Raw genomic sequence first — 25529 nt, forward strand, 5'->3', positions numbered from 1 at the left:
AAGTCGCTTGAATGGCATGAACTCTGCTCTGTTTTTTGTGCAGCCTGTAGACACTACATCAGTCAATCATTCACAATTTGACCAGGACTTGATAATGCCTAGAATTTCACGGCAGCATCCCTTTTTTGTGTGGCCGTAATGCACCTTAAAAAAAAATCTATGCCTTTTGCGTCCTGTGACCGTTGTGCCCTTCTCCCTGAGGGCTGCGCACTCCATCATGTGATCAGATCTTTCTCACAGGCTACAAGTGAAGAGACACATTGCCCAACTCCGCACGTGCTTATTCAATTCCGAGGTGCATAGAGAAGATATTGGAAGAACTGTCCACATTTACTTTTCATCAGCCAACAAGATGGCTGCATAACGAACAGCAAAAGCACTAGCCTATGTCAATCTACTATCCCCATTGCACAAAAGTCAAACTATTCTATTCTGTGCAATAAATAAATATTCCAAACATTCTGGGACAGTTGTGGGATGCGATAGATCCCAAATTAATACAACCACTAGCATCAAAAAACGTTTTTATGCAATGTGGATGACGCAACAGATCAGAAAGTTGAACTTAAAATTATGATTGACTATTTGGCTATTTCTTCAAATTATAAGCGCAGTAATGCGTACATGGTAGTAGGCTATGAGCGCAAATGTTCCATTAGCGGAAAACACCATTATCAAAAGTCACTGCAAATACAATTATTCATGTAATGCTAATATTATAAAGGTGCATTTTTATGGTGAAAATGATCTTCCCCAAACTGGAAACTCAGCGCTGCTTATCTATGCCAGTTAGGCTTATAAAACAAATGAATGTGCTTAATTTTAAGAAGTATTGGCCACTTTAGTTGTGATACAAATCTCATTAAAACACATTGGCCTATGGGCTAGGCCACGTGTGGTGTGCGACAATGATTCCAAAAAGTTTTTTAAAAAGACATAGTTTCTTATGCTGGGCATCATTCACAAGTGATAATATATAATTCACAATTGATAGGCTAATATTGTCACCCATCAGACTATTCTTGATTTCATCTTGTCTTTACATATACTAAATAATATATGTGTGAAATTTGTTTTGATTTAGAATGGACCATTATCATGCACCTGTATCGAAACAGGGGCAGTGGGAAAAAAAAACTGTCATCTATGCACTTAAATAGCGAATGGAGGACAATTTTCCCGTAGTTTATTTTCATGCCAGCCAGGTAGGCTATACTCCTGTTGTAAATATAAGCAATGTGCTTAATATTAGGAAAGTTGAGAAATAAATATAGTAGGCCTAGCCTGTAGAAAGCTGATGGGATTCTAGTATTTTTATTAGCGGCCATCACTCTGTTTTCTCCCGCAATTGCATTGCCTATAGAAATGTTGCGCAATGGGCTCTCATGACGTGTTTGATTAGATTTTCATACACATTTGCATTGATGTCAGAGTGATTAGAAGGACAATAGAGTGCTGAGTAACAGGCAGTTAAGCAAGTTTGGTAGGCTACTAATGACCAGCATCACCATCAGAGCTTGGAGAAGCCTAATTACTGTGACTAAATGGTCATGTGGAATTTGACTGCCTTCGTGACTCGTGACCGCTGGTGTGACGGTAATGTGGTCACCGCAACAGCCCTAGGCGTAGGTCTCCAGATCCTCAAAAAGGTCTACAGCTGCACCATTGAGAGCATCCTGATCGGTTGCATCACCGCCTGGTATGGCAACTGCTCAGCATCCAAACCTAAGGTGCTACAAAGGGTAGTGCGTACGGCCCAGTACATCACTGGGGCCAAGCTTCCTGCCATCCAGGACCTCTACACTAGGCGGTGTCAGAGGATTGTCAAAGACTCCAGTCACCCAAGTCATAGACTGTTCTCTCTGTTACCGCACGGCAAGCGGTACCACAGCGCCAAGTCTAGGCTCCTTAACAGCTTCTACCCCCAAACTATAAGGCTGCTTAACAATTAACAAAATGGCCCCTGGACTATTTACATTGACACCCCCTACCACCCTTTGATTTTACACTGATGCTGCTTGCTGTTTATTATCTATGCATTGTCACTTTCCCTAACTACATGTACAAATTAACTCGACTAACCTGTACCCCTGCACATTGACTCGGTACCAGTATATATATATAGCCTCGGTATAATTATTTTATTGTGTTACTTTTTATTTAATTTTTTTATTTAGCTTATTTTGTAAATATTTTCTTAACTCTATTTATTGAACTGCATTGTTGGTTAAGTGCTTGTAAGTAAGCATTTAACAAAAACCTGTTGTCTTTGGTGCATGTGACAAATAACATTTCATTAGATTTTTGAAATGCTTTACAGATTATTATGAATGATATAAATTCTTATAAAGTGGCTAGTTTGCATCATCTGTCTTCACTAAAACCACTGCAAAGGTTTTGCTTTCAAACTTTGTTTTTAACAGTGGTGTGAAGTACTTACAGTTGAAGTCAGAAGTTTACATACACTTAGGTTGGAGTCATTAACTTTTTTTTCCCAACCACTCCACAAATTTCTTGTGAACAAACTATAGTTTTGGCAAGTCGGTTAGGACATCTACTTTGTGCATGACACAAGTCATTTTTCCAACAATTGTTTACAGACAGATTATTTCACTTATAATTCACTGTATCACAATTCCAGTGGGTCAGAAGTTTATATACACTAAGTTGACAGTGCCTTTAAACAACTTGGAAAATTCCAGAAAATTATGTCATGGCTTTAGAAGCTTCTGATAGGCTAATTGACATAATTTGAGTCAATTGGAGGTGTACCTGTGGATGTATTTCAAGGCCTACATACAAACTCAGTGCCTCTTTGCTTGACATCATGGGAAAATCAAAAGAAATCAGCCAAGACCTTAGATTTAAAAAATTGTAGACCTCCACATGTCTGGTTCATAATTGGGAGCAATTTCCAAATGCCTGAAGGTACCACGTTCATCTGTACAAACAATAGTCCGCAAGTATAAACACCATGGACCGCCGCAGCCGTCATACCACTCAGGAAGAAGACGCATTCTGTCTCCTACAGATGAACATACTTTGGTGCGAAAAGTGCAACTCAATCCCAGAACAATAGCAATGGACCTTGTGAAGATGCTGGAGGAAACAGTCAAATCCACAGTATCCACAGTAGAACAGTAAAACAAGTCCTATATCGACATAACCTGAAAGGCCGCTCAGCAAGGAAGAAGTCACTGCTCCAAAACCGCCATAAAAAAGCCAGACTACAATTTGCAACTGCACATGGGGACAAAGATCATACTTTTTTGGGAGAAATGTCCTCTGGTCTGATGAAACAAAAATATAACTGCTTGGCCATAATGACCATCGTTATGTTTGGAGGAAAAAGGGGGAGGCTTGTAAGCCGAAGAACACAAGCACGGAGGTCGCAGCATCATGTTGTGGGGGTGCTTTGCTGCAGGAGGGACTGGTGCACTTCACAAAATAGATAGCATCATGAGGTAGGAAAATTATGTGGATATATTGAAGCAACATCTCAAGACATCAGTCAGGAAGTTAAAGCTTGATCGCAAATGGGTCTTCCAAATGGACAATGACCCCAAGCATACTTCCAAAGTTGTGGCAAAATGGCTTAAGGACAACGAAGTCAAGGTATTGTAGTGGCCATCACAAAGCACTGACCTCAATCCTATAGAACATTTGTGGGCCAGAACTGAAAAAGTGTGTGCAAGCAAGGAGGCCTACAAACCTGACTCAGTTACACCAGCTCTGTCAGGAGGAATGGGCCAAAATTCACCCATTATTGTGGGAAGGTTGTGGAAGGCTACGCGAAACGTCTGACCCAAGTTAAACAATTTAAAGGCAATGCTACCAAATACTAATTGAGTGTATTTAAATTTCTGACTACTGGGAATGTGATGAAAGAAATAAAAGCTGAAATAAATTATTCTCTTTACTATTATACTGACATTTCACATTCTTAAAATAAAGTGGTAAGCGTAACTGATCTAAAACAGGGAATTCTTACGAGGATTAAATGTCAGAAATTGTGAAAAACTGAGTTTAAATGTATTTGGCTAAGGTGTATGTAAACTTCCGACTTCAACTGTAAGTAAAAATGCTTTAAAGTACTACTTCAGTCGTTTTTGGGGGTATTTGTACTTTACTATTTATATTTTAGACATCTTTTACTTTTACTCCACTCTATTCCTTAAGGGAATAATGTACCTTTTACTCCATCCATGCTCAACCAGGACAGTATTAGTGCCTCTATCAATATAACACTGTGTTGGAGTGTGCCTGTCTGTCCATTTAAAAAAAGAAGATAATCGTGCCGTCTGGTTTGCTTAATATAAGGAATATGATGTATAGCATTTACTTTTACTTTGTACTTTATGCAAGTATGACAATTGAGTACCTTTTCTACCACTGTACTTGAGTACATTTAAAACCAGATACTTTGGGACTTTTACTCAAGTAGTATTTTGCTGGGTAACTTTCACTTGAGTCATTTTCTGTTAAGGTATCTTTACTTTTACTCAAGTATGACATTTTAGTACTTTTTCCACCACTGGTTTTAAATGACGACATTCTGGCATGTCTGCCTCGTGATTGATTCCCTTTTTGAAGTTACTAAGAAAGTCTGTCATTGATCCCAGACCATTGTCACTGCTGTTGCCTAGGGTTGTGTTTTCAAGACAATTAGCATTGCTGTGTGTAGTAAAACGTGTCACTTTGTGGTAGAACTAACTACTACACATATGTATCTATCCATCCAAAAGTATGTGGACACCCCTTCAAATGAGTGGATCTGGCTATTTCAGCCACACCCATTGCAGACAGGTGTATAAAATCAAGCACACAGCCATGCAATCTCCATAGACAAACATTGGCAGTAGAATGGCCTTACTGAAGAGCTCAGTGACTTTCAACGTGGCACCGTCATAGGATGCCACCTTTCCAACGAGTTTGTTCTTCAAATGTCTGCCCTGCTATGGCTGCCCTGGTCAACTGTAAATGCTGTTATTGTGAAGTATATACATATAGGAACAACAACGGCTCAGACGCAAAGTGGTAGGCTACACAAGCTCACAGAAAGGGACCGCAGAGTGCTGAAGCACTTAGCACGTAAAAATCGTCTGTCTTCATTTGCAACACTCACTACAGAGTTCCAAACTTTCTCTGGAAGCAATGTCAGCACAATAACTGTTAGTCGGGAGCTTCATGAAATGGGTCTCCATGGCCAAGCAGCCTCACACAACCCTAAGATCACCACCCGCAATGCCAAGCATCGGCTGGAGTGGTGTAAAGCTCGCCGCCATTGGACTTTGGAGCAGTTGAAACAGGTTCTCTGGAGTGATGAATCACGCGCGTCACCATCTGGCAGTCCGACGGACGAATCCGGGTTTAGAGGATGCCAGGAGAAGGCTCCCTGCCCCAATGCATAGTGCCAACTGTAAAGTTTGGTGGAATAATGGTCTGGGGTTATTTTTCATGGTTCGAGCTAGGCCCCTTAGTTCATGTGAAGGGAAATCTTAATGCTACAGCATTTTATAGACGACTCTGTGCTTCCAACTTTGTGGCAACAGTTTGGGGATGTTTCAGCATGACAATGCCCCTGTACACAAAGCGAGGTCCATACAGAAATGTTTTTTCGAGATCAGTGTTTAACAACTTGACTGGCCTGCACAGAGCCCCGGACCTCAACCCCATCGAACACCTTTGGGACAAATTGGAAGTCAGACTGCGAGCCAGGCCTAATCGGCCAACATTAGTGCCCAACCTCACTAATGCTTGTGGCTGAATGGAAGCAAGTCCTCGCAGCAATGTTCCAACATGTAGTGGAAAGCCTTTCAAGAAGAGGTAGAGGCTGTTATAGCAGCAAAGGGCAGACCAACTCCATATTAATGCCCATGATATTGGAATGAGATGTTTGACGAGCAGGTGTCCACATACTTTTGCCATCTATCGATCCATCCACCTATCACATGTAGTAGAGTCAGTATCATAGTTTTTGAGAGGTCAAGTGTGATTATTTTGACTTACTGGCATTTCCATTTTCTGTCTAAGAATAAGTGTTAATCAGTTTACTTAATTAATTGTGTAAGATAAAAAAGCTAAACATTTTTGTTTCTTAGGTATAAACAGTGAGTTCTATTCCTACCAGGAATACCCACTCTAATCAGACTTATACAAATTATCAAGTTTCTACACATAAAAAAAGGAAATCCTGTGCATCTCACCTGCCCAGTCTCCTTGATCATGATATTGTCGTTGTGGCGATCTCCGATACCCAACACGTAAGTGGCTACACAGTAACCAGCACATGATAGTGTGAACTCCTCAATGGCCTGGTCAAGTTTATCCCTGCTGACAAAATAGATGAGAGAGAGGAGAGACCACATGGGATCAGTTTGCTTTCTCCGCACTTTCTTTTATCCCTTCCTCCATTGAATGTTATATCTCTTTACCTTTCTCTCACATTCCCAAGTCAAGTGGAAAAAGTGGGGTACGCACGCACACACTTGACCCTCACTCTCAATATAGTTGAGGCATGAGGCGGGTTTTTGTCACAGCTCTATTAAATATTTGCAGAGAAGATTCGGAGGGTGACAGATGATTGACAGCCATGTTACACGGTCCTGTCTAGACATCTATTGGGTTCACTATGTTAAACTATTACAGATATTCCCCATTCCATTCTAACCAAGAGGCTTTAACACTTTGCAGCTTCTGTGTGATGTGGAGCTGTTTTGACAGCCCTTGTACTGCACCCACCCAACATTACTTATATAACGCCAATAGTTTATACATTATTTAGCTTGTCTGTCGAAACATTGGTTATTAGGTTATTAAATTATTACATCTGAGCTCCTAGAGTGTGCGTCTCTCCTTTTCTTTTCCAAGTGTCCTACTCCGCTAGCCAGCACCTCGCCTAAACAGGTGTGCGTTTCTTTTGCCTCCAGATTAATCTTGCAAAGCCAGAAATGTATTTTTTTGCGTAATTGCATCAGATGCTCGATTAGCTTCTTGGGGGAAATGTATGTGAAAAGACACTAATGAGACTCCACCCCACTAAATGGAAACTGTGAGCCAAAGAATTGGCCAAATGTCCCCTTGCCTTCCGAAATTCAAAAGATGAATACACCTGAATCCACCTGCGAAATCGTGATTGGTCTAAATGATAAGTGACAAACATCTGCGCACTGGGAAAAAAGTTCCTTGTTAGTCATCGCCTCCCACAGCCCGTTGACAGACGCTACGATACCATCCTATGTTACGTGCGCCTGTCTATGAGAGATTAGGATTGAGGTCCCGCCAGTCAGCATCAAAGGCAACTGCAAAAACGCTGTCACAACTAGCCAGTATGATTGTCTTGGATTTAGAGGTTTAAACAGCTAATAAGCTCAGAGCTGGTGCAATTCACCTCTAAGGTCAAATCATAGGTTCAGTTTAGCATGTTTGAGAGCCACCCTATCTGTAATTCGTTTCTTCGAAGATATACACTACCGGTCAAAAGTTTTAGAACACCTAATCATTCAAGGGTTTTTCTTTATTTTTTACTATTTTCTACATTGTCGAATAATTAAACTATGAAATAACACATATGGAACCAAAAAAGTGTTAAACAAATCTAAATATATTTTATATTTGAGATTCTTCAAATAGCCACCCATTGCCTTGATGACAGCTTTGAACACTCTTGGCATTCTCTTAACCAGCTTCACCTGGAATGATTTTCCAACAGTCTTGAAGGAATTCCCACATAGGCTGAGCACTTGTTGGCTGCTTTTCCTTCACTCTGCGATCCAAGTCATCTCAAACCATCTCAATTTGGTTGAGGTCAGGGGGTTTGTGGAGGCCAGGTCATCTGATGCAGCACTCCATCACAATCCTTCTTGGTTAAATAGCCCTTACACAGTCTGGAGGTGTGTTGGGTCAATGATAGTCCCACTAAACCCAAACCAGATTGGATGGCGTATCGTTGCAGAATGCTGTGGTAGCCATGCTTGTTAAGTGTGCCTTGAGTTGTAAATAAATCACAGACAGTGTCACCAGCAAAGCACCCCCACACCATAACACCTCCTCCATGCTTTACGGTGGGAAATACACATGCGGAGATCATCTGTTCACCCACACCGAGTCTCACAAAGACACGGCGGTTGGAACAAAAAATCTCCAATTTGGACTCCAGACCAAAGGAAAAATTTCCACAATAACCAATGTGTTTCTTGGTCCAAGCAAGTCTATTCTTCTTATTGGTGTCCTTCAGTAGTGGTTTCTTTGCAGCAATTGGACCATGAAGGCCTGATTCACACAGTCTCCTCTGAACAGTTGATGTTGTTATGTGTCTGTTACTTGAATTCTGGAAGCATTTATTTGGGATGCAATTTCTGAGGCTGTTAAGTCTAATGAACTTATCTTCTGCAACATAGGTAACTCTGGGTCTTCCATTCCTGTGGCAGTCCTCATGAGAGCCAGTTTCATCACAGTTTTTGCAACTGCACATGAAGAAACTTTTAAAGTTCTTGAAATGTTCCATATTGACTGACCTTCATGTCTTAAAAAATGATGGACTGTCGTTTCTCTTTGCTTATTTGAGCTGTTCTTGCCATAATATGGACTTGGTCTTTTACCAAATAGGGCTATCTTCTGCATACCCCCCCTAACTTGTCACAACACAACTGATTGGCTCAAACATATTAAGAAGGAAAGACATTCCACAAATGAACTTTTAAGAAGGCACACCTGTTATTTGAAATACATTCCAGGTGACTGCCTCATGAAGCTGGTTGAGATAATGCCAAGAGTGTGCAAAGCTGTCATCAAGGCAAAGGGTGGCTATTTGAATCATTTCAAATATAAAATAGATTAACACTTTTTTGGTTAGTACATGATTCCATATGTGTTATTTCATAGTTTTGATGTCTTCACTATTATTCTACAATGTAGAAAATATTAAAAATAAAGAAAAACCCTTGAATAAGTAGGTGTTCTAAAACTTTTGACCGGTAGTATAGTTGAATATATTTTCAGATTACACTAAGTATACCAAACATTAGGAATACCTTCCTAATAAACCCCCCCTAAAAGCTTCACTTTCACCTGGTCAGTCTATAAAATGGAAATAGCAGGTGTTCCTAATGTTTTGTATACTCAGTGTATATATTTTGTCCTCAGAACAGCCTCAATTCAACGGGGCATGGATACTAAAAGGTGTCAAAAGCGTTCTACAGGGATGCTGGCCCATGTTGCCTCCAAGCTTCCCACAGTTGTGTCAAGTTGGCTGGATAGCCTTTTGGGTGGTGGCAAATTCTTGATACACACGGGAAACTGTTGAGTGTGAAAAACCCAGCAGCTTTGCAGTTCTTGACACAAACCGGTGCGCCTGGCACCTACTACCATAGCCCGTTCAAAGGCACTTAAATCTTTTGTCTTGCCCATTCACCCTCTGAATGGTACACAATTCATGTCTCAATTGTAGTAAGGTTTAAAAATCCTTCTTTAACCTGTCTCCTACCCTTAATTTACACTGATTAAAGTGGATGTAACAAGTGACATCAATAAGGGATCATAGCTTTCACCTGGATTCACCTGGTCAGTCTGTAATGAGAGAGCAGGTGTTCTTAATGTTTTGTATACTCAGTGTATATTGAACAGATAGAGACAGTGGATGACAGTGGGAAAAGATAGAGAGAGGTTGTGTCAAAGGGCAGTAGGCTCCATACAAACCCATGCCGTCACCGTAGACATGACTGCCAGATCAGTGTCTCTGTCACACTTACTCTGGGTTCTTGGATTTAAGCCAGTTGAGCAGGGCGTCTTTGTTGAAAGCAGCAGTCGCGGCACTGTTGCTGTTGTTGCGCTGGATGTTGGCGATGGTGTCTGAGTTTTTCACCACCTCAATGAGGCCTGTCTTGTTCCCGGTGGAGAGGCAGCCGTAGGGGATCATCCTTACAGAGACAGTAGAAAAAGTTAATTCATAAAACATTATAAGGCCTATTATATGCTCATAACAATTAATAACGTATAACTGTATGCCCTAAGTACATTGTTACAAAACCATCATATCAATTTTCCCCGAACCTGTTCTCAGTATGTCTGTAGGACCGTTTGACTGCAATGTCACCTACTGAATTCAAATCCAGGATTCCTGCGCGCCACAAGCAAAACCCTAGGTATTAGCTTACGGGGCTAATGCAGGTATTCAATGGGTCTCAAGCAAGGTTACTCATCCTGTAAGTGTGGTTCACTGAATCCACCTCTGAACCCACAACTAGGTCCACTGCTGAGCAGGGGTTGATACCAGTTCATGAAAGAACCAAAAACAGAAAAATAATCCAGTTTTTCAAGGAACAGAATCAGAACCATGAACAAAAGTGGTCTATACTGTTCTGGAACAGAACCGTTATTTTAAAAGCATGGGAACCGGTTAATAACGTTATTTTACATTACAGGATTTTTTTCCAGTCCCACAACAAACGCAATAAAGCACCAATGCAAAGCCCTCCCTTCTGTCAATCAGAAACTTTTTCCAGTGTCTGTCTGCCAGCTGAAAATCTTTGCCAGTGAATGTGTGTAGGCTACCTGCCCGTCACCTTCCGAAGCAAAGCTGTAGTCTACTTACATTACAAGCATGATTCAGAAAATAGGGAGAGATTTTTTATGAGAGAAGAATGGATTAACTTTTTCAATGCTAGTTCGGGATACTATAATTATCACATTTCACATTGGCTTTATTAACTACAAAAAGGTAAGATGTGTTTTTAATTCTGGTGCCGCTCTGCACACACAAGCTAGCTAGCTCCAACGATAAACCAACTCTGAAGTCATTAAAAGTTCCTGCATAAAAGCCACTCCTCTGTAGGTATAATTCTGTGGGCCTAGTTTAGATAATGCATGTTATCATAAGATGCCCAGTGCTTCAAGCCAAGCCGCCTCCTCCACTCACTCTCGCTTGTCTTTCCATCACAAATGTAAATAATTCACTGAGCTATAGCTTTCCCTCTCCATAGCAAGCTTTTCTATCCACAAAGTAATTTAATGTTGAGCTAAATGTTAAAATAATAATAATAATAATAATACACTGCTCAAAAAAATAAAGGGCACACTTAAACAACGCAATGTAACTCCAAGTCAATCACACACACACTGTGAAATCAAACTGTCCACTTAGGAAGTGTAACGGATGTGAAACGGCTAGCTTAGTTAGCGGTGGTGCGAGCTAAATAGCGTTTCAATCAGAGGGTCCCTGGTTCGCACCCGGGTATGGGCGAGGGGACGGTCTAAAGTTATACTGTTACATTGATGCTGTTGACCCGGATCACTGGTTGCTGCGGAAAAGGAGGAGGTCAAAAGGGGGGTGAGTGTAACGGATGTGAAAAAGCTAGCTATAGTTAGCGGTGGTGCGCGCTAAATAGCGTTTCAATCGGTGACGTCACTTGCTCTGAGACCTTGAAGTAGTGGTTCCCCTTGCTCTGCAAGGGCCGCGGCTTTTGTGGAGCGATGGGTAACGATGCTTCGTGGGTGACTGTTGTTGATGTGTGCAGAGGGTCCCTGGTTCGCGCCCGGGTATGGGCGAGGGGACGGTCTAAAGTTATACTGTTACAGAAGCAACACTGATTGACAATAAATTTCACATGCTGTTGTGCAAATGGAATAGACAACAGGTGGAAAGTATAGGCAATTAGCAAGACACCCCCAATAAAGGAGTGGTTCTGCAGGTGGGGACCACAGACCACTTCTCAGTTCATATGCTTCCTGGCTGATGTTTTGGTCCCTTTTGAATGCTGGCGGTGCTTTCACTCTAGTGGTAGCATGAGACGGAGTCTACAACCCACACAAGTGGCTCAGGTAGGGCAGCTCATCCAGGATGGCACATCAATGCGAGCTGTGGCAAGAAGGTTTGCTGTGTCTGTCAGCGTAGTGTCCAGAGCATGGAGGCGCTACCAGGAGACAGACAAGTACATCAGGAGACGTTGAGGAGGCCGTAGGAGGGCAACAACCCAGCAGCAGGACCGCTACCTCCGCCTTTGTGCAAGGAGGATGCAGGAGGAGCACTGCTAGAGCCCTGCAAAATGACCTCCAGCAGGCCACAAATGTGCATGTGTCTGCTCAAACAGTCAGAAACAGACTCCATGAGGGTGGTATGAGGGCCCGATGTCCACAGGTGGGGGTTGTGTTTACAGCCCAACACCGTGCAGGACGTTAGGCATTTGCCAGAGAACACCAAGATTGGCAAATTCGCCACTGGTGCCCTGTGCTCTTCACAGATGAAAGCAGGATCACACTGAGCACGTGGCAGACGTGATAGAGTCTGGAGACGCCGTGGAGAACATTCTGCTGCCTGCAACATCCTCCAGCATGACCGGTTTGGCGGTGGGTTAGTCATGGTGTGGGGTGGCATTTCTTTGGGGGGGCCGCACAGCTCTCCATGTGCTCGCCAGAGGTAGCCTGACTGCCATTAGGTACAGAGATGAGATCCTCAGACCCCTTGTGAGACCATATGCTGGTGCGGTTAGCCCTGGGTTCCTCCTAATGCAAGACAATGCTAGACCTCATGTGGCTGGAGTGTGTCAGCAGTTCCTGCAAGAGGAAGGCATTGATGCTATGGACTGGCCTGCCCGTTCCCCAGACCTGAATCCAATTGAGCACATCTGGAACATCATGTCTCGCTCCATCCACCAACGCCACATTGCACCACAGACTGTCCAGGAGTTGGCGGATGCTTTAGTCCAGGTCTGGGAGGAGATCCCTCAGGAGACCATCTGCCACCTCATCAGGAGCATGCCCAGGCGTTGTAGGGGGGGTCATACAGGCACGTGGAGGCCACACACACTACTGAGCCTCATTTTGACTTGTTTTAAGGACATTATATCAAAGTTGGATCAGCCTGTAGTGTGGTTTTCCACTTTAATTTTGAGTGTGACTCCAAATCCAGATCTCCATGGGTTGATAAATTTGATTTCCATTTATAATTTTTGTGTGATTTTGTTGTCAGCACATTCAACTATGTAAAGAAAAAAGTATCTAATAAGAATATTTCATTCATTCAGATCTAGGATGTGTTATTTTAGTGTTCCCTTTATTTTTTTGAGCAGTGTATATATAAAATGATTTTAGAGGTTTAAAAAGGAACAGAAAGGAACGATAAACAGTTTTATGGTTCGAACCAGTTTAGAACTTTATTTTGCGAGTCGGAACAGTGAAATGGAACAAAACAAATAATGGTTTTGTTCAGAACGAAACGATTGGAAAATAATTTTGGTTCCAACCCCTGCTGCTAACACATACCTTAGATCTAGTCCCTCTTTCTTCCAAAGGATTTCCATCAGCTGGATCATTTGGAGGGTCAACATGTCTTGTCGGAGATCTGAAAGGATAGAGGTTATGTCAGGCTAAAGGTACATGTATATCCAACCAGAAATGGGATGAATATCCCAGATGCAGAAGCCATAGAATTTTCTCATGGTGGCCAGACTTACAATTTAGGCCAGTATGATTAATGCTCCCGATGGCATTCGCGCAAAATTAGCATGATTAAAGGTCGGTCTGAAGAGAAATAGTTCATAACTTTAATTTACAAGTGACAGTATCTAATATTCCCGCATTGGACCAATGACGGAACTTTGAGATAATCTGGAGGGTCCAGGGTGAGTCTCTTTAGCTCTCCAGTTCAATGGTATTGCCCATGAAGCCAGTAGTGGTTCTTCTCCAGCCTCGACATTAGTCCCGATGCCCCTGGTTCTCTCAATCTGGATACTGCTTGCATCCTGCATCTCCATGGATACCACCAAGGATGCACTTCAGATTAGAGGTTGACCGATTAATCGGAATGGCCGATTAATTAGGGCCAATTTCAAGTTTTCATAACAATCAGAAGTCAGTATTTTTGGGCTCCAATTTGACAAAGATTTTTTTTTATACCTTTATTTAACTAGGCAAGTCAGTTAAGAACACATTCTTATTTACAATGACAGCTTAGGAACGGCGGGTTAACCGGTGGTAGGCAGAAGCAGGCGCGTAAACATGAATTCAAACAGCACTTTCGTGCGTTTTGCCAGCAGCTCTTCGTTGTGCGTCAAGCATTGCGCTGTTTATGACTTCAAGCCTATCAACTCCCGAGATGAGGCTGGTGTAACCGAAGTGAAATGGCTAGCTAGTTAGCGCGCGCTAATAGCGTTTCAAACGTCACTCGCTCTGAGCCTTCTAGTAGTTGTTCCCCTTGCTCTGCATGGGTAACGCTGCTTCGAGGGTGGCTGTTGTCGTTGTGTTGCTGGTCCGAGCCCAGGGAGGAGCGAGGAGAGGGACGGAAGCTATACTGTTACACTGGCAATACTAATGTGCCTATAAGAACATCTAATAATGAAATACAAATGGTATAGAGGGAAATAGTCCTATAATAACTACAAACTAAAACTTCTTACCTGGGAATATTGAAGACTCATATTTAAAAGGAACCACCAGCTTTCATATATTCTCATGTTCTGAGCAAGGAACTGAAACGTTAGCTTTCTTACATAGCACATATTGCACTTTTACTTTCTTCTCCAACACTTTGTTTTTGCATTATTTAAACCAAATTGAACATGTTTCATGATTTACTTGAGGCTAAATTGATTTTATTGATGTATTATGTTAAGTTAAAATAAGTGTTAATTCAGTATTGTTGTAATTGTCATTATTACAAATATTATTATTTTTTAAATCGTCCGATTAATCGGTATCAGCTTTTTTGGTCCTCCAATAACCGGTTGACTAACACACTCCCACGAAGAGGACAGTCATACAAGTACAGTATATATAATATAACAATAGTTAAGGTGACATACAGAACCAACACCACCGGTCACCATTACAGTGCCCCCCAAAAAATGCAAATACAAAATATAACCTAAAAAAATGATGTATCATGTGGAATCCCCTGTGTTATTTGGATTTCTCACCATCTCCGTTCTTGAAGATTATGCCCACAGTGTCCCCCTGCACCCATTTGTTCTTGTACATGAGCCACAGGGGCTTCATCTTGGAGTCCATGAACTTGCATCTGTCCGCACTGCAACATCAAGCAAATTTGTTGGCACTGGGAGAAGACTTCTCCCTATATAATATAATTTTACCCATTTGTAGGGAAAAACACAACATAGTTATTTTTAACACATCATTAATTAGAAGATGCTGAATGTGGCTATCAGTGCCCTTAAAACATGGAGGTGCATGATGCTTCTGTGTGTGTGTGCATTCCTTGGTGTCTGTCTGTCTGCAACTTTGTGTGCGTCTGTGAGTGCGTGCCTGCATCTGTGTGTGTCAGGTACCCACCAAATCTCTGAGAGCATGATGCTGGGATTGAGCGGGGACAGCAGATATGAGAGGGCCTCCATGTAGGCCTCCTGTTTGATACACAGCTTCATGTCATCTGTCATCTGCTGGCGCGATGTCTTCTGCCAGCCCGACTTCACAAAGTCATTCAGAGCCTTCATCTTGTTCAGAGCCTCGTTCTGCACCGAGTGACAAGGAGGATGGAATATTGATAAAGTTTTGGGATAGTACAGTCGTGGCAAAAAGTTTTGAGAATGACACAAATATTAATTTTCACAATGTCTGCTGCCTCAGTTTGTATGATGGCAATTTGCATATACTCCAGAGTGATCAGATGAATTGCAATTAATTACCAAGTCCCTCTTTGCCATGCAAATGAACTGAATCTCAAAAAAAATTCCACTGCATTTCAGCCCACAAAAGGACCAGCTGACATCATGTCAGTGATTCTCTCGTTAAAACAGGTGTGAGAGTTGACGAGGACAAGGATGGAGATCACTCTGTCATGCTGATTGAGTTCGAATAACAGACTGGAAGCTTCAAAAGGAGGTGTTGCTTGGAATCATTGTTCTTCCTCTGTCAAACATAGTTACCTGCAAGGAAACACGTGCCGTCATCATTGCTTTGCACAAAAAGAGCTTCACAGGCAAGGATATTGCTGCCAGTAAGATTGCACCTAAATCAACCATTTATTGGATCATCAAGAACGTCAAGGAGAGCGGTTGAATTGTTGTGAAGAAGGCTTCAGGGCGCACAAGAAAGTCCAGCAAGCGCCAGGACCACATCCTAAAGTTGATTCAGCTGCGGGTCCGGGGCACCACCAGTACAGAGCTTGCTCTGCACGCACAGTGAAGCAAAGACTTTTGGAGGATGGCCTGGTGTCAAGAAGGGCAGCAAGAAGCTACTTTTCTCCAGGAAAAACATCAGGGACATACTGATATTCTGCAAAAGGTACAGTGATTGGACTGCTGAGGACTGGGGTAAAGTCATTTTCTCTGATGAATCCCCTTTCCGATTGTTTGGGGCATCCGGAAAAAAGCTTGTCCGGAGAAGACATGGTGAGCGCTACCATCAGCCCTGTGTCATTCCAACAGTAAAGCATCCTGAGACCATTCATGTGAGGGGTTGCTTATCAGCCAAGGGAGTGGGCTCACTCACAATTTTGCCTAAGAACACAGCCATGAGAACACAGCCATGAATAAAGAATGGTACCAATACATCCTCAGAGAGCAACTTCACCCAACCATCCAGGAACAGTTTGGTGACGAACAATGCCTTTTCCAGCATGATGGAGCACCTTGCCATAAGGCAAAAGTAATAACTATGTAGCTCGGAGAACAAAACTTCGATATTCAGGGTCCATGGCCAGGAAACTCCCCAGACATTAATCCCATTGAGAGCGTGTGGTCAATCCTCAAGAGACAGGTGGACAAATAAAACCCCACAAATTCTGACAAACTCCAAGCATTGATTATGCAAGAATGGGCTGCCATCAGGGCGGATTGCAGAGGTCTTGAAAAAGAAGGGTCAACACTGCAAATATTGACTCTTTGCATCAACTTCATGTAATTGTTAATAAAAGCCTTTGATACTTATGAAATGTTTGTAATTATACTTCAGTTATACTTCAAAAACATCTAAAGCCACTGAAGCAGCAAACTTTGTGGAAATTAATATTTGTGTCATTCTCAAAACTTGCTAACCACATTCTTTGTGTTCTCGACTCAAAACTGTATTGTTTCATTTTTGCACCTACTGGTTGGTCATTTCATATGGGAAGAAAACCAGTAGGGGAGCCCATGCAATTGTAACAAGGGGCAATTGTAACATCTTGACTTTCTCCAAACATAAACAAGATAGAGATTAAACTCACACAGTATATGCCCATTTAGGTTATTGCTTGAAAAGTTTCAGCAAAATATCTCACTATTGAGCCTCCCGGGTGGTGCAGTGGTCTAGGGCACTGCATCGCAGTGCTAACTGTGCCACCAGAGACTCTGGGTTCGCTCTGTCGCAGCCGGCCGCGATCGGGAGTTCCATGGGGCGACGCACAATTGGCCTAGCGTCGTCCGGGTTAGGGAGGGTTTGGCCGGTAGGGATATCCTTGTCTCATCATGCACTAGCGTCTCATGTGGCGGGCCAGGCGCAGTGCACGCTAACCAGGTCACCAGGTGCACGGTGTTTCCTCCGACACATTGGTGTGGCTGGCTTCCGGGTTGGATGCGCGCTGTGTTAAGAAGCGGCTTGGTTGGGTTGTGTTTCGGAGGACGCATGGCTTTTGACCTTCGTCTCTCCCGAGCCCGTATGGGAGTTGTAGGGATGAGACAAGATAGTAACTACTAACAATTGGATACCACGAAATTGGGGAGAAAAGGGGGTAAAATGTAAAAAAATATATGTCACTATCATGAGCAAATGTTTGTTTTTTAGGGGTTAATGTAGTTTTTTTCCCTACCGGTTGTATTGTTCTTATGCTGTCCTGAGCATTAATGTCCAAGAATTCAAAATAGCAACATTTTCATCACTATGTGTTGGCTAAACATTAGCATGATTGACATGTGTTGTCTATTGCTAGGCACATGAGGTTTTGTCATGGCTGCTGGGTTGGGGGTAATTGTAACACAGTGTTAAAATGATCCTGAGCCAAGAGGCAACATTTTTTTTTTTTTTTTAAATTTTTACTTTAAGGTTGTATGAATTATACATTAACTATACAATTACTAACTTTAAATAGCCTTGGGGTCCTGTACAGTGCCAAATAAGTTGTAAACAGATATATTCTGGACACCATCAGACATTTCAGATGTTTTGAGAGCTACCGAATGGCCATGCACACTGTTACTGTAAATGTTGGTTACGTACATAGAAATACTTATATTTCTTGCAAAAGTATTACATACAGTAGGTCTATAATATGATAATTCATAAACATTAATTTTATCAAAGTTAAGTGAATTTATTTTGTTTATTTTTTAGGTGTTACATTTAACCCCACCTACTGTTGCAATTGCCCCTGACACAACGGCAAATGTAACATCCGGACTTTTCGGATTAAAATCAATATTGTGATCAGACCATCTTATATACAGACCTATAAATGGTATGAATGATTAGCGGACAGATGTACGTTTCTCATATAAAAACATTAGAGGCCTAGTTCGAGTGGTCTCTGAGCAATAAAGTCAAATACAAAACATGTTACAATTGTCCCCAGTCTCCCCTAGTCCTCTACACATGCTATTTCTAAGGAATCTGGCCATTGTACAAAAGACATGGTCAAATATCATGGCCAGATGTCTAAGAATTAACAAGTATATAGTCTCAAGGTGTGCTCACCTGTTTCCATAAGCTCTTGATGTGATAGATGTTGCCCCTGCAGTAAGCCTCTAGAATCAGGCCGAAACGCAGACTGACCGAGGATACGTGCATTTCTGACCTGGAGTGAGGACAAAGGCTTCTGTCACAACTTCTACCAACACCACCTTAGTGTTCAATTCATATACAGAGTTATAAGTGCTTGTTCCACAATCGTGCACACAGCCAGGTGCGCACACACACGGCTGGTCCGGGCCGTTCTAGACGAGACAAAAAAAATAATCCTACCTCCCCAAGGCTGGTCCAGACTGGACCAAATCTGAACCAAACATAGACATCTAAAAGGCATCGGTGTCGGTCCGTGCTTACTGAGGTATAGCCTACAGTGTCGAGTGATATTTAATTTTATGAATGCCCATCTATGTGGTAGGCCTACCGTTTGTAAAATACCAAAAAAAGACGTCCAAAAGACGTTGGCGTCGGTCGGTGCTTACTGGGGTGTAGCCTACCATGTCGGACCACCGTTTGTAAAACAGGCCATTGGCTTTATTAGTCCTGATTCAAGTTTAAAGTTGTATTGTCACATGCACAAGTACAGTGAAATGCCTTCTTGCAAACTCAAAACCCTACAATGCAATAATCAATAACAATGTAATACTAGAAAAAACACGAGAAATAAAAATAAATATGAAGAACACAATAAGTAAGTAAGCAAGCATACTATATAAAGGGTCAATTCCAATACTATATTTACAATGTGCATGGATACTGGAGTGATGGAGGTAGATATGTATAGGTGTAAGGTGACTTGGCAACAGGATATAAGATAAACAGTAGCAGCAGCTTGTATGTGAGTGGGTGTGCATAAATGTACGTGCATATTATGTGTGAGTGAGCAGTGTGAGTGTGTGTGGTACTATTGCCATACCAGGCAGTGATTCAGCCAGTCAAGATGCTCTCAATGGTACAGCTGTATAAAGTTTAGAGGTTTTGAGGGACCCATGACAAACTTTTTCAACCTCCTGAAGGGGAAGAGGCGCTGTCGCGCCTTCTTCACGATGTGCATGTGTGTTAGGACCATTTTAAGTCTTTAGTGATTTGGACACTGAGGGAAGTTCTCGACCTGCTCCACTGCAGCCTCGTTAATGTGGATGGGAGCGTGCTCGCCCCTTCGTTTCCTGTAGTCCACCATCAGCTCCTTGGTCTTAATGACATTGAGGGAGAGTTTGTTGCTCTGGCACTATACTGCCAAGTCACTGACCTCCTCCCTGTAGGACCGCTGGTGATCAGGCCTACCAACGTCATAGTGTCAGCCAACTTGATGATGGTGTTGGAGGCGGGCGTGGCCACACAGTCGTGGGTGAACAGGGAGTACAGGAGGGCACTAAGCACACACCCCTGTGGGGCCCCAGTGTTGAGGGTCAGCGTGGGGGAGGTAATGTTGCCACCTTCACCACCTGGGGTCGGCCCGTCAGAAAGTCCAGGATCTAGTTGCAGAGGGATGTGTTCAGACCCAGAGTCCTCCTTAGCTTGGTGACGAGCTTGGAGGGGACAATAGTGTTGAACGCTGAGCTGTAGTCAATGAACAGCATTCTCACATAGGTATTTTTATCTAGGTGGGTGAGGGCACTGTGGAGAGCAATTGAGATTGCATCATCTATGGATCTTTTGGGGCGGTATGCAAATTGGAGTGGTGTGTCTGGGATGGTGAAGTTAATGTGTGCCATAACCAACCATTCAAAGCACTTCATGATTACAGAAGTGAATGCTACAGGGCTGTAGTCAATATGACATGTTCTTGGGGACAGGAATGATGTTGGTCATCTTAAAACATGTGGAGATTACAGACTGGGACAATGAGAGGTTGAAAACTACAGTGAATATGCCTGCCAGTTATTCTGCGCATGCTCTGAGAACGCACCCTGCTTGCTATACAGTCGGGTCCCACAGTCTTGACATGATTAAAGACCTTTTTCACGTCAGCCTTGGAGAGTGAGATCACCCAAACCTCTGAGTCTGTGACGACACTCCCACCTGGCACGATGTTGTTGTTATCATGTATAAATGCATTGAGTTCGTCTGGTAGAGAAGCATTGTTGGGCAGATCACGGTTGGGTTCCTTTGTAAACCGTTATGGACTGTAGCCCCTGTCACATTCGCTATGTAATACGATTCTAACTTACTCCTATATTGTCCTTTGCTTGTTAGATGACTCTGCGGAGGTCATTGTTGGACTTATCGTACTTATTCCTGTCCTCGGCCGTAGCCTCATGGTTGTCTACTATAGCTCTGTGTGCGGTAGCCCTGTCTTTTAGTTTAGCGCCAACCTCCGTGTTAATCCAGGGCTTTTGATTGGGGAAGCAGCGAACCCTCACCGTGGGGACAACGTCGCCGATGCATTTTCTAATGAAGCCAGTGACGCAGGTGGTTAGCTCGTCTATGTTAACGGCGGAGTATCTAAACAAATTCCAATCAGCGCTAGCAAAGCAGTCCTGTAGCATAATCTGTGATTCTGTTGACCATTTCTCAACAGAGTGATTCACGGGTACTTCCTGTTTGAGTTTGTGCATGTAAACAGGAAGCAGGAGTATGGAGTTATGATCTGATTTGCCGAATGTCAGACGAGGGAAGGTTGTTAATGCTAGTGGCATTGGAGACGTGTTGATGGAAGTTGGGCATCACGTGTCTTAGTGACATGAAAATAAAATGGGGTTGACACTTCCTGTGACTAATCAATTTGGCTATTTAAGCTCTGAATATCAGCTACCCAACTTTATTTGCAATGTGTTTACACAGCGGGAAATGCAGAGGTGCTTTCTTTTTCGCTATGATCAGCTCGTCAAAAATAGACAGATACAAACTTGAAACCACTGATCATAACAATTTAGCCCACAGGATTTAACTCATAGACAGCAGTTGTGAGTAGCCTGATTACATTGCATACTGTCCATTTACATTGATCTGTCCTGTTTTTAGGATATGTTGTTCTCTTACTCACTCACTCACTCACTCACTCACTCACTCACTCACTCACTCACTCACTCACTCACTCACCTGAGATGCCAGAAGAGGAAGTGACCTATCCTCTTGTTGGAGAGGGCTCTCTCTAGCAGAAAAGTAGCAAGGTCACAGTCCAGGTAAGACTCATACTTCAGAACCTGAACCAACTGCAGCAAGTACTGGAGCAGCTCCTCATCTCTGTTGGGAGGGAGATTAAACAGAGTCATTTACAGCAACATTTTCACAATGTTGTGAAAACAATTATTTTTTGCCAGATGAGCAACCAAGTCATTGACGGGCATCCAGTATGGTTGGAACTTGTTGACACTTCTAAAAACCAATTCTTAACATTGTTTTCTCACCATTGTTAAAGAGGTACCACTTGTTTTGATTTTTGATTTGTACCACTTGTTTGTATTTCAGGAGAAAAAAACCTATACATCGCTATATAATCATGTCACTTTTTTCTGGAGTTTGAGTACCTATCAAAATGAAAAGCAGAAAAGAGGCCATGGTGAACGCCAAAGGATAGCTCTCTAGTCACCTAGGGCTGGTTTCCCAGACATGGATTGAGCTTAGTCCTGGAATAAAAAGCACTTTCAATGAGAATTCTCCATTGAACATGCTTTTTAGTCATGGACTAGGCTTTAAGCTGCAATATGTAACTTTTTGGGGGACCCGACCAAATTCACATAAAAATGTATGTTATAGATCTGTCATTCTCATTAAAAGCAAATGTAAGAAGCGGTAGATCTGTTCTGTGTGTGGTATTTCTATACTTCTTATGTTTAGTTTTTGTGTCTTTTACTTGTGGATTTGTACACCAGCTTCAAACAGATGAAAATACAATATTTTTGGTTATGGAAAATATATTTCACAGTGGTTTAGATTCTCTTCACTATGCTTGTTTTGTCACATAAACTGAAATTAGGCAACCTATTCACATTTTTTTTAAACCAGGAAATGGAAGAGCGATTTCTGCATAGTGCATCTTTAATCTGTGTCTGGGAAACTATGCCTAAGGTTACAATACCTCAGCTTCCTTAGGCATCTGATTGTGAAGGAACGGACCATTGGGTCAGGGAAACTGTAGTCCAGCAGCTCCAGGGCATGGAGAGCAGGGAGGTCCGGCCATTTCTGCAGAAATGTCACCATCTGGACACAATGGCACAGGTCAGGTTTTTTGACATTGAACCTACTGGAACTTTAAATTAATTTTTAGCATACATGAGCATTGCTAATGCATACTGAAGGCATGAATCAATTTGAACATGATAATGGAAAATAATTACATATTTAATAATTGCAAAAACAGATGCACTGCATATGTATCGCAAGGTAACTAAATCTCTGGTTCAACCAAAGTTCCTCTCATGGAATTTTTTAAAGAAAAGTTACAACATACTGGTAACTGCCAAAATAATGGAAACACTTTAGTAGATGAGGGATACAAAGTATATTGAAAGCAGGTTGTTCCACACAGGTGTGGTTCTTGAGTTAATGAAGTAATTAACATCCCTTCATGCTTAACATCCCTTCATGTAAAAAGAATGCTGGGCAGGCTATTATTTTGGTAACCATGGCTATGCCCCAATAGGATGACAATGCCCCAAACCACAGGGCAAGAGTGGTCACTGAATGGTTTGATGAGCATGAAAACAATGTATACAATATGCCACGGCCGTCTCAGTCACTAGTTCTCAAATCAATTGAGCACATATGGGAGATTCTCAAGCGGCGCCTGAGACAGCATTTTCCACCACCATCAATAAATGGTGGAAGAATGGTGTCGTATTCCTGCAAGAGTTGTATAATCTATGCCAAGGTGCAGTGATGCTGTTCTGGCTCGTGTTGGCCCAATGCCCTATTTAGACACTTTATGTTGGTGACTCCCTTATTTTGGAAGTAACCTTTTAAGTCAAGATGCAGATGATAATTTCACTTGCATTGCATTAACTCACACCTCAGTTGTCTTTGCGAGAGGAAAGTGTCCTACCTGTGCTACATCCTCGTGCTTATTCCATTTTGTGATGAGGAGAAGTTTGGACAGACTCTCTGGGTAGCGCTCCCGCACCACACCGCGTAGCTTCCACAGAAGCTCTTTCTCGTCCTCAAAGAACTCTGTGTAGTTCTTATTGTCTACTATTTCCTTTAGCTTCATATGCTGGGCAGCACAATACAAAGACAACAGGGAAGGGGTTGAGTGAACATACTGTAGATCTGTAGGTACTAGAATGGTAATTTCTTAGCAATGAATCAATACTTTGATGTAAAAGTAATTGGAAAAAACACTGGTAATTGTGAGAAACATAATTTATACGTAATGGTATTGATAATGAATTCAAAGTTCAAACATACAATAAGATAATACAAATAATAAATGGTTTATGCGTTTTAAAAGTTGAATGTGGTTTTCAAAGGATTACTTTAATGTAATCTTATACATTTCAAACAAACAATAGAGAGTCCCTTACCTCTACCTTGGTGGCTATAACCTTCCCTCCATTTTTTTCTAGGTCCCTCAACTGAAAATAGGAGGAGCATACAAATGTGTAGATATCTTAATATAGTTCTAAAAATACCATTTCTAATGTCTAATTTCATCAAATCTATAGTGAGATCTAATATAGATTTTTTTTTTTACATGTACAGTACAAGATGGTTACAAGTGTAATGGTTACAAATGTATGAGGTTGGCTACAAATGTACAATGTCAACTATTGAAACGTGTGTGCAATATAAGGTGTACCTTGTCGAAATGGGGGTAGTAGAGAGGGTGAGGTCGGATATTGGGGAAGTGAATGAGGAGTCCTGCTGCACTATCAACGTTGGGATTTTTCTCCACTGTGCCCATTGGATTCAAGAGGTCGCCTTTATCATCTGGGAGGCCAAATTAATCCGAAATAAACATATTCAGCTATTAGCTAAATCAATGTGTTAAAGCTGCAATCAGCAGTAGAAACAATACAGCGTTCTCCCCACCACTGTGGGATGGGGCTGGAGAAATGTAACCATTCTCAAATTCACAGACAGAGCTATGAATGCAATGACTGTCCATCCATGATAATAACATTGTATTTACTTTGTTTACAAAATAATTGGGATTCTAGGAACATATCAATAATTTGGATGTAACAACTGCTAAATGGATGTACCAACTGCTGATTTCCTATTTAATGCTCCAAGCCTTAGTGGTTGGAAGCCTTGTATTTTTTGTCATTGCATGGGGCAAATATCTAAAGGCCAGATTGTAAAATAAATAGAACACATATAACACAAATGGCGTTATTATGGGGCCAAATCCCGAACTGAATTGCCCATAGGTGATGATATGATGAGCACTTCAATGTCAAAAGCGCAGCCCCACCACTTTGTTTGACGTAGAGCTTCGAAAGTCTGTACAAAAGTGTTTCTCAGCATATGGCAAAAAATTTGCCTAAAGGACATATGACATCCAACATATCTGATTTTCTTCCCTTTTGTATGTTTGAACAAACATTGAAACATTTCATGAACCAAAAATCTGATTCACTCAAAAGTATGACGATATTTTAACGATCCCTGTCGCTAATGAGTTTGTGAAAAGCAAAAAATGTCATCAACAGATGACCAAAATAATGTCAAATTTGTCCCCACCCCAAACCCAACTAAACTAAAAATGATTTAACTGTTATTTGATTCATCAACATGATACTGATTGAGCGGCTTAAGGACACTACACGAAACGTCCACTCCGAAGCACATTTTGATATTTCCAAAATCATCACAACCACTTTGCAAAGGAATAGTGGCTACGTCAAACATAACCAGTCGATGGCACTATAAAACCCTTACATGCATATTTTCAGTAAATGTAGTGGTAAAGTGTAAATGTGAAACAGATTTTGACCAGCCTCACTCCTTTTTTAGTATGTCAGTAACTACATTTTTTT

General features: G+C 41.9%; 1 protein-coding gene across 7 annotated transcripts in view; it reads right to left on the minus strand.

Annotated features, from left to right (window-relative positions):
- Positions 1 to 25529, minus strand: part of pik3cd (phosphatidylinositol-4,5-bisphosphate 3-kinase, catalytic subunit delta) — a 56275-nt gene that overhangs the window by 6324 nt on the left and 24422 nt on the right. For 6 of the 7 annotated variants that reach the window (XM_024375689.2, XM_042299454.1, XM_024375691.2 and 3 more), the window contains 11 exons: positions 24347 to 24477; positions 24072 to 24122; positions 23594 to 23761; positions 22631 to 22752; positions 21652 to 21795; positions 18619 to 18718; positions 15283 to 15461; positions 14910 to 15019; positions 13258 to 13336; positions 9750 to 9917; positions 6207 to 6333 (listed from right to left, as the gene is read on the minus strand). In XM_024375689.2, the coding sequence (XP_024231457.1) occupies positions 6207 to 6333; positions 9750 to 9917; positions 13258 to 13336; positions 14910 to 15019; positions 15283 to 15461; positions 18619 to 18718; positions 21652 to 21795; positions 22631 to 22752; positions 23594 to 23761; positions 24072 to 24122; positions 24347 to 24477 (1379 nt within the window). The remainder of the gene's footprint in view (positions 1 to 6206; positions 6334 to 9749; positions 9918 to 13257; positions 13337 to 14909; positions 15020 to 15282; positions 15462 to 18618; positions 18719 to 21651; positions 21796 to 22630; positions 22753 to 23593; positions 23762 to 24071; positions 24123 to 24346; positions 24478 to 25529) is intronic. The other variant, XM_024375690.2, reaches the window with a different exon arrangement.

Source organism: Oncorhynchus tshawytscha, linkage group LG16 (assembly GCF_018296145.1).
Source record: "Oncorhynchus tshawytscha isolate Ot180627B linkage group LG16, Otsh_v2.0, whole genome shotgun sequence".
In the NCBI taxonomy this organism is placed as follows: domain Eukaryota; kingdom Metazoa; phylum Chordata; class Actinopteri; order Salmoniformes; family Salmonidae; genus Oncorhynchus; species Oncorhynchus tshawytscha.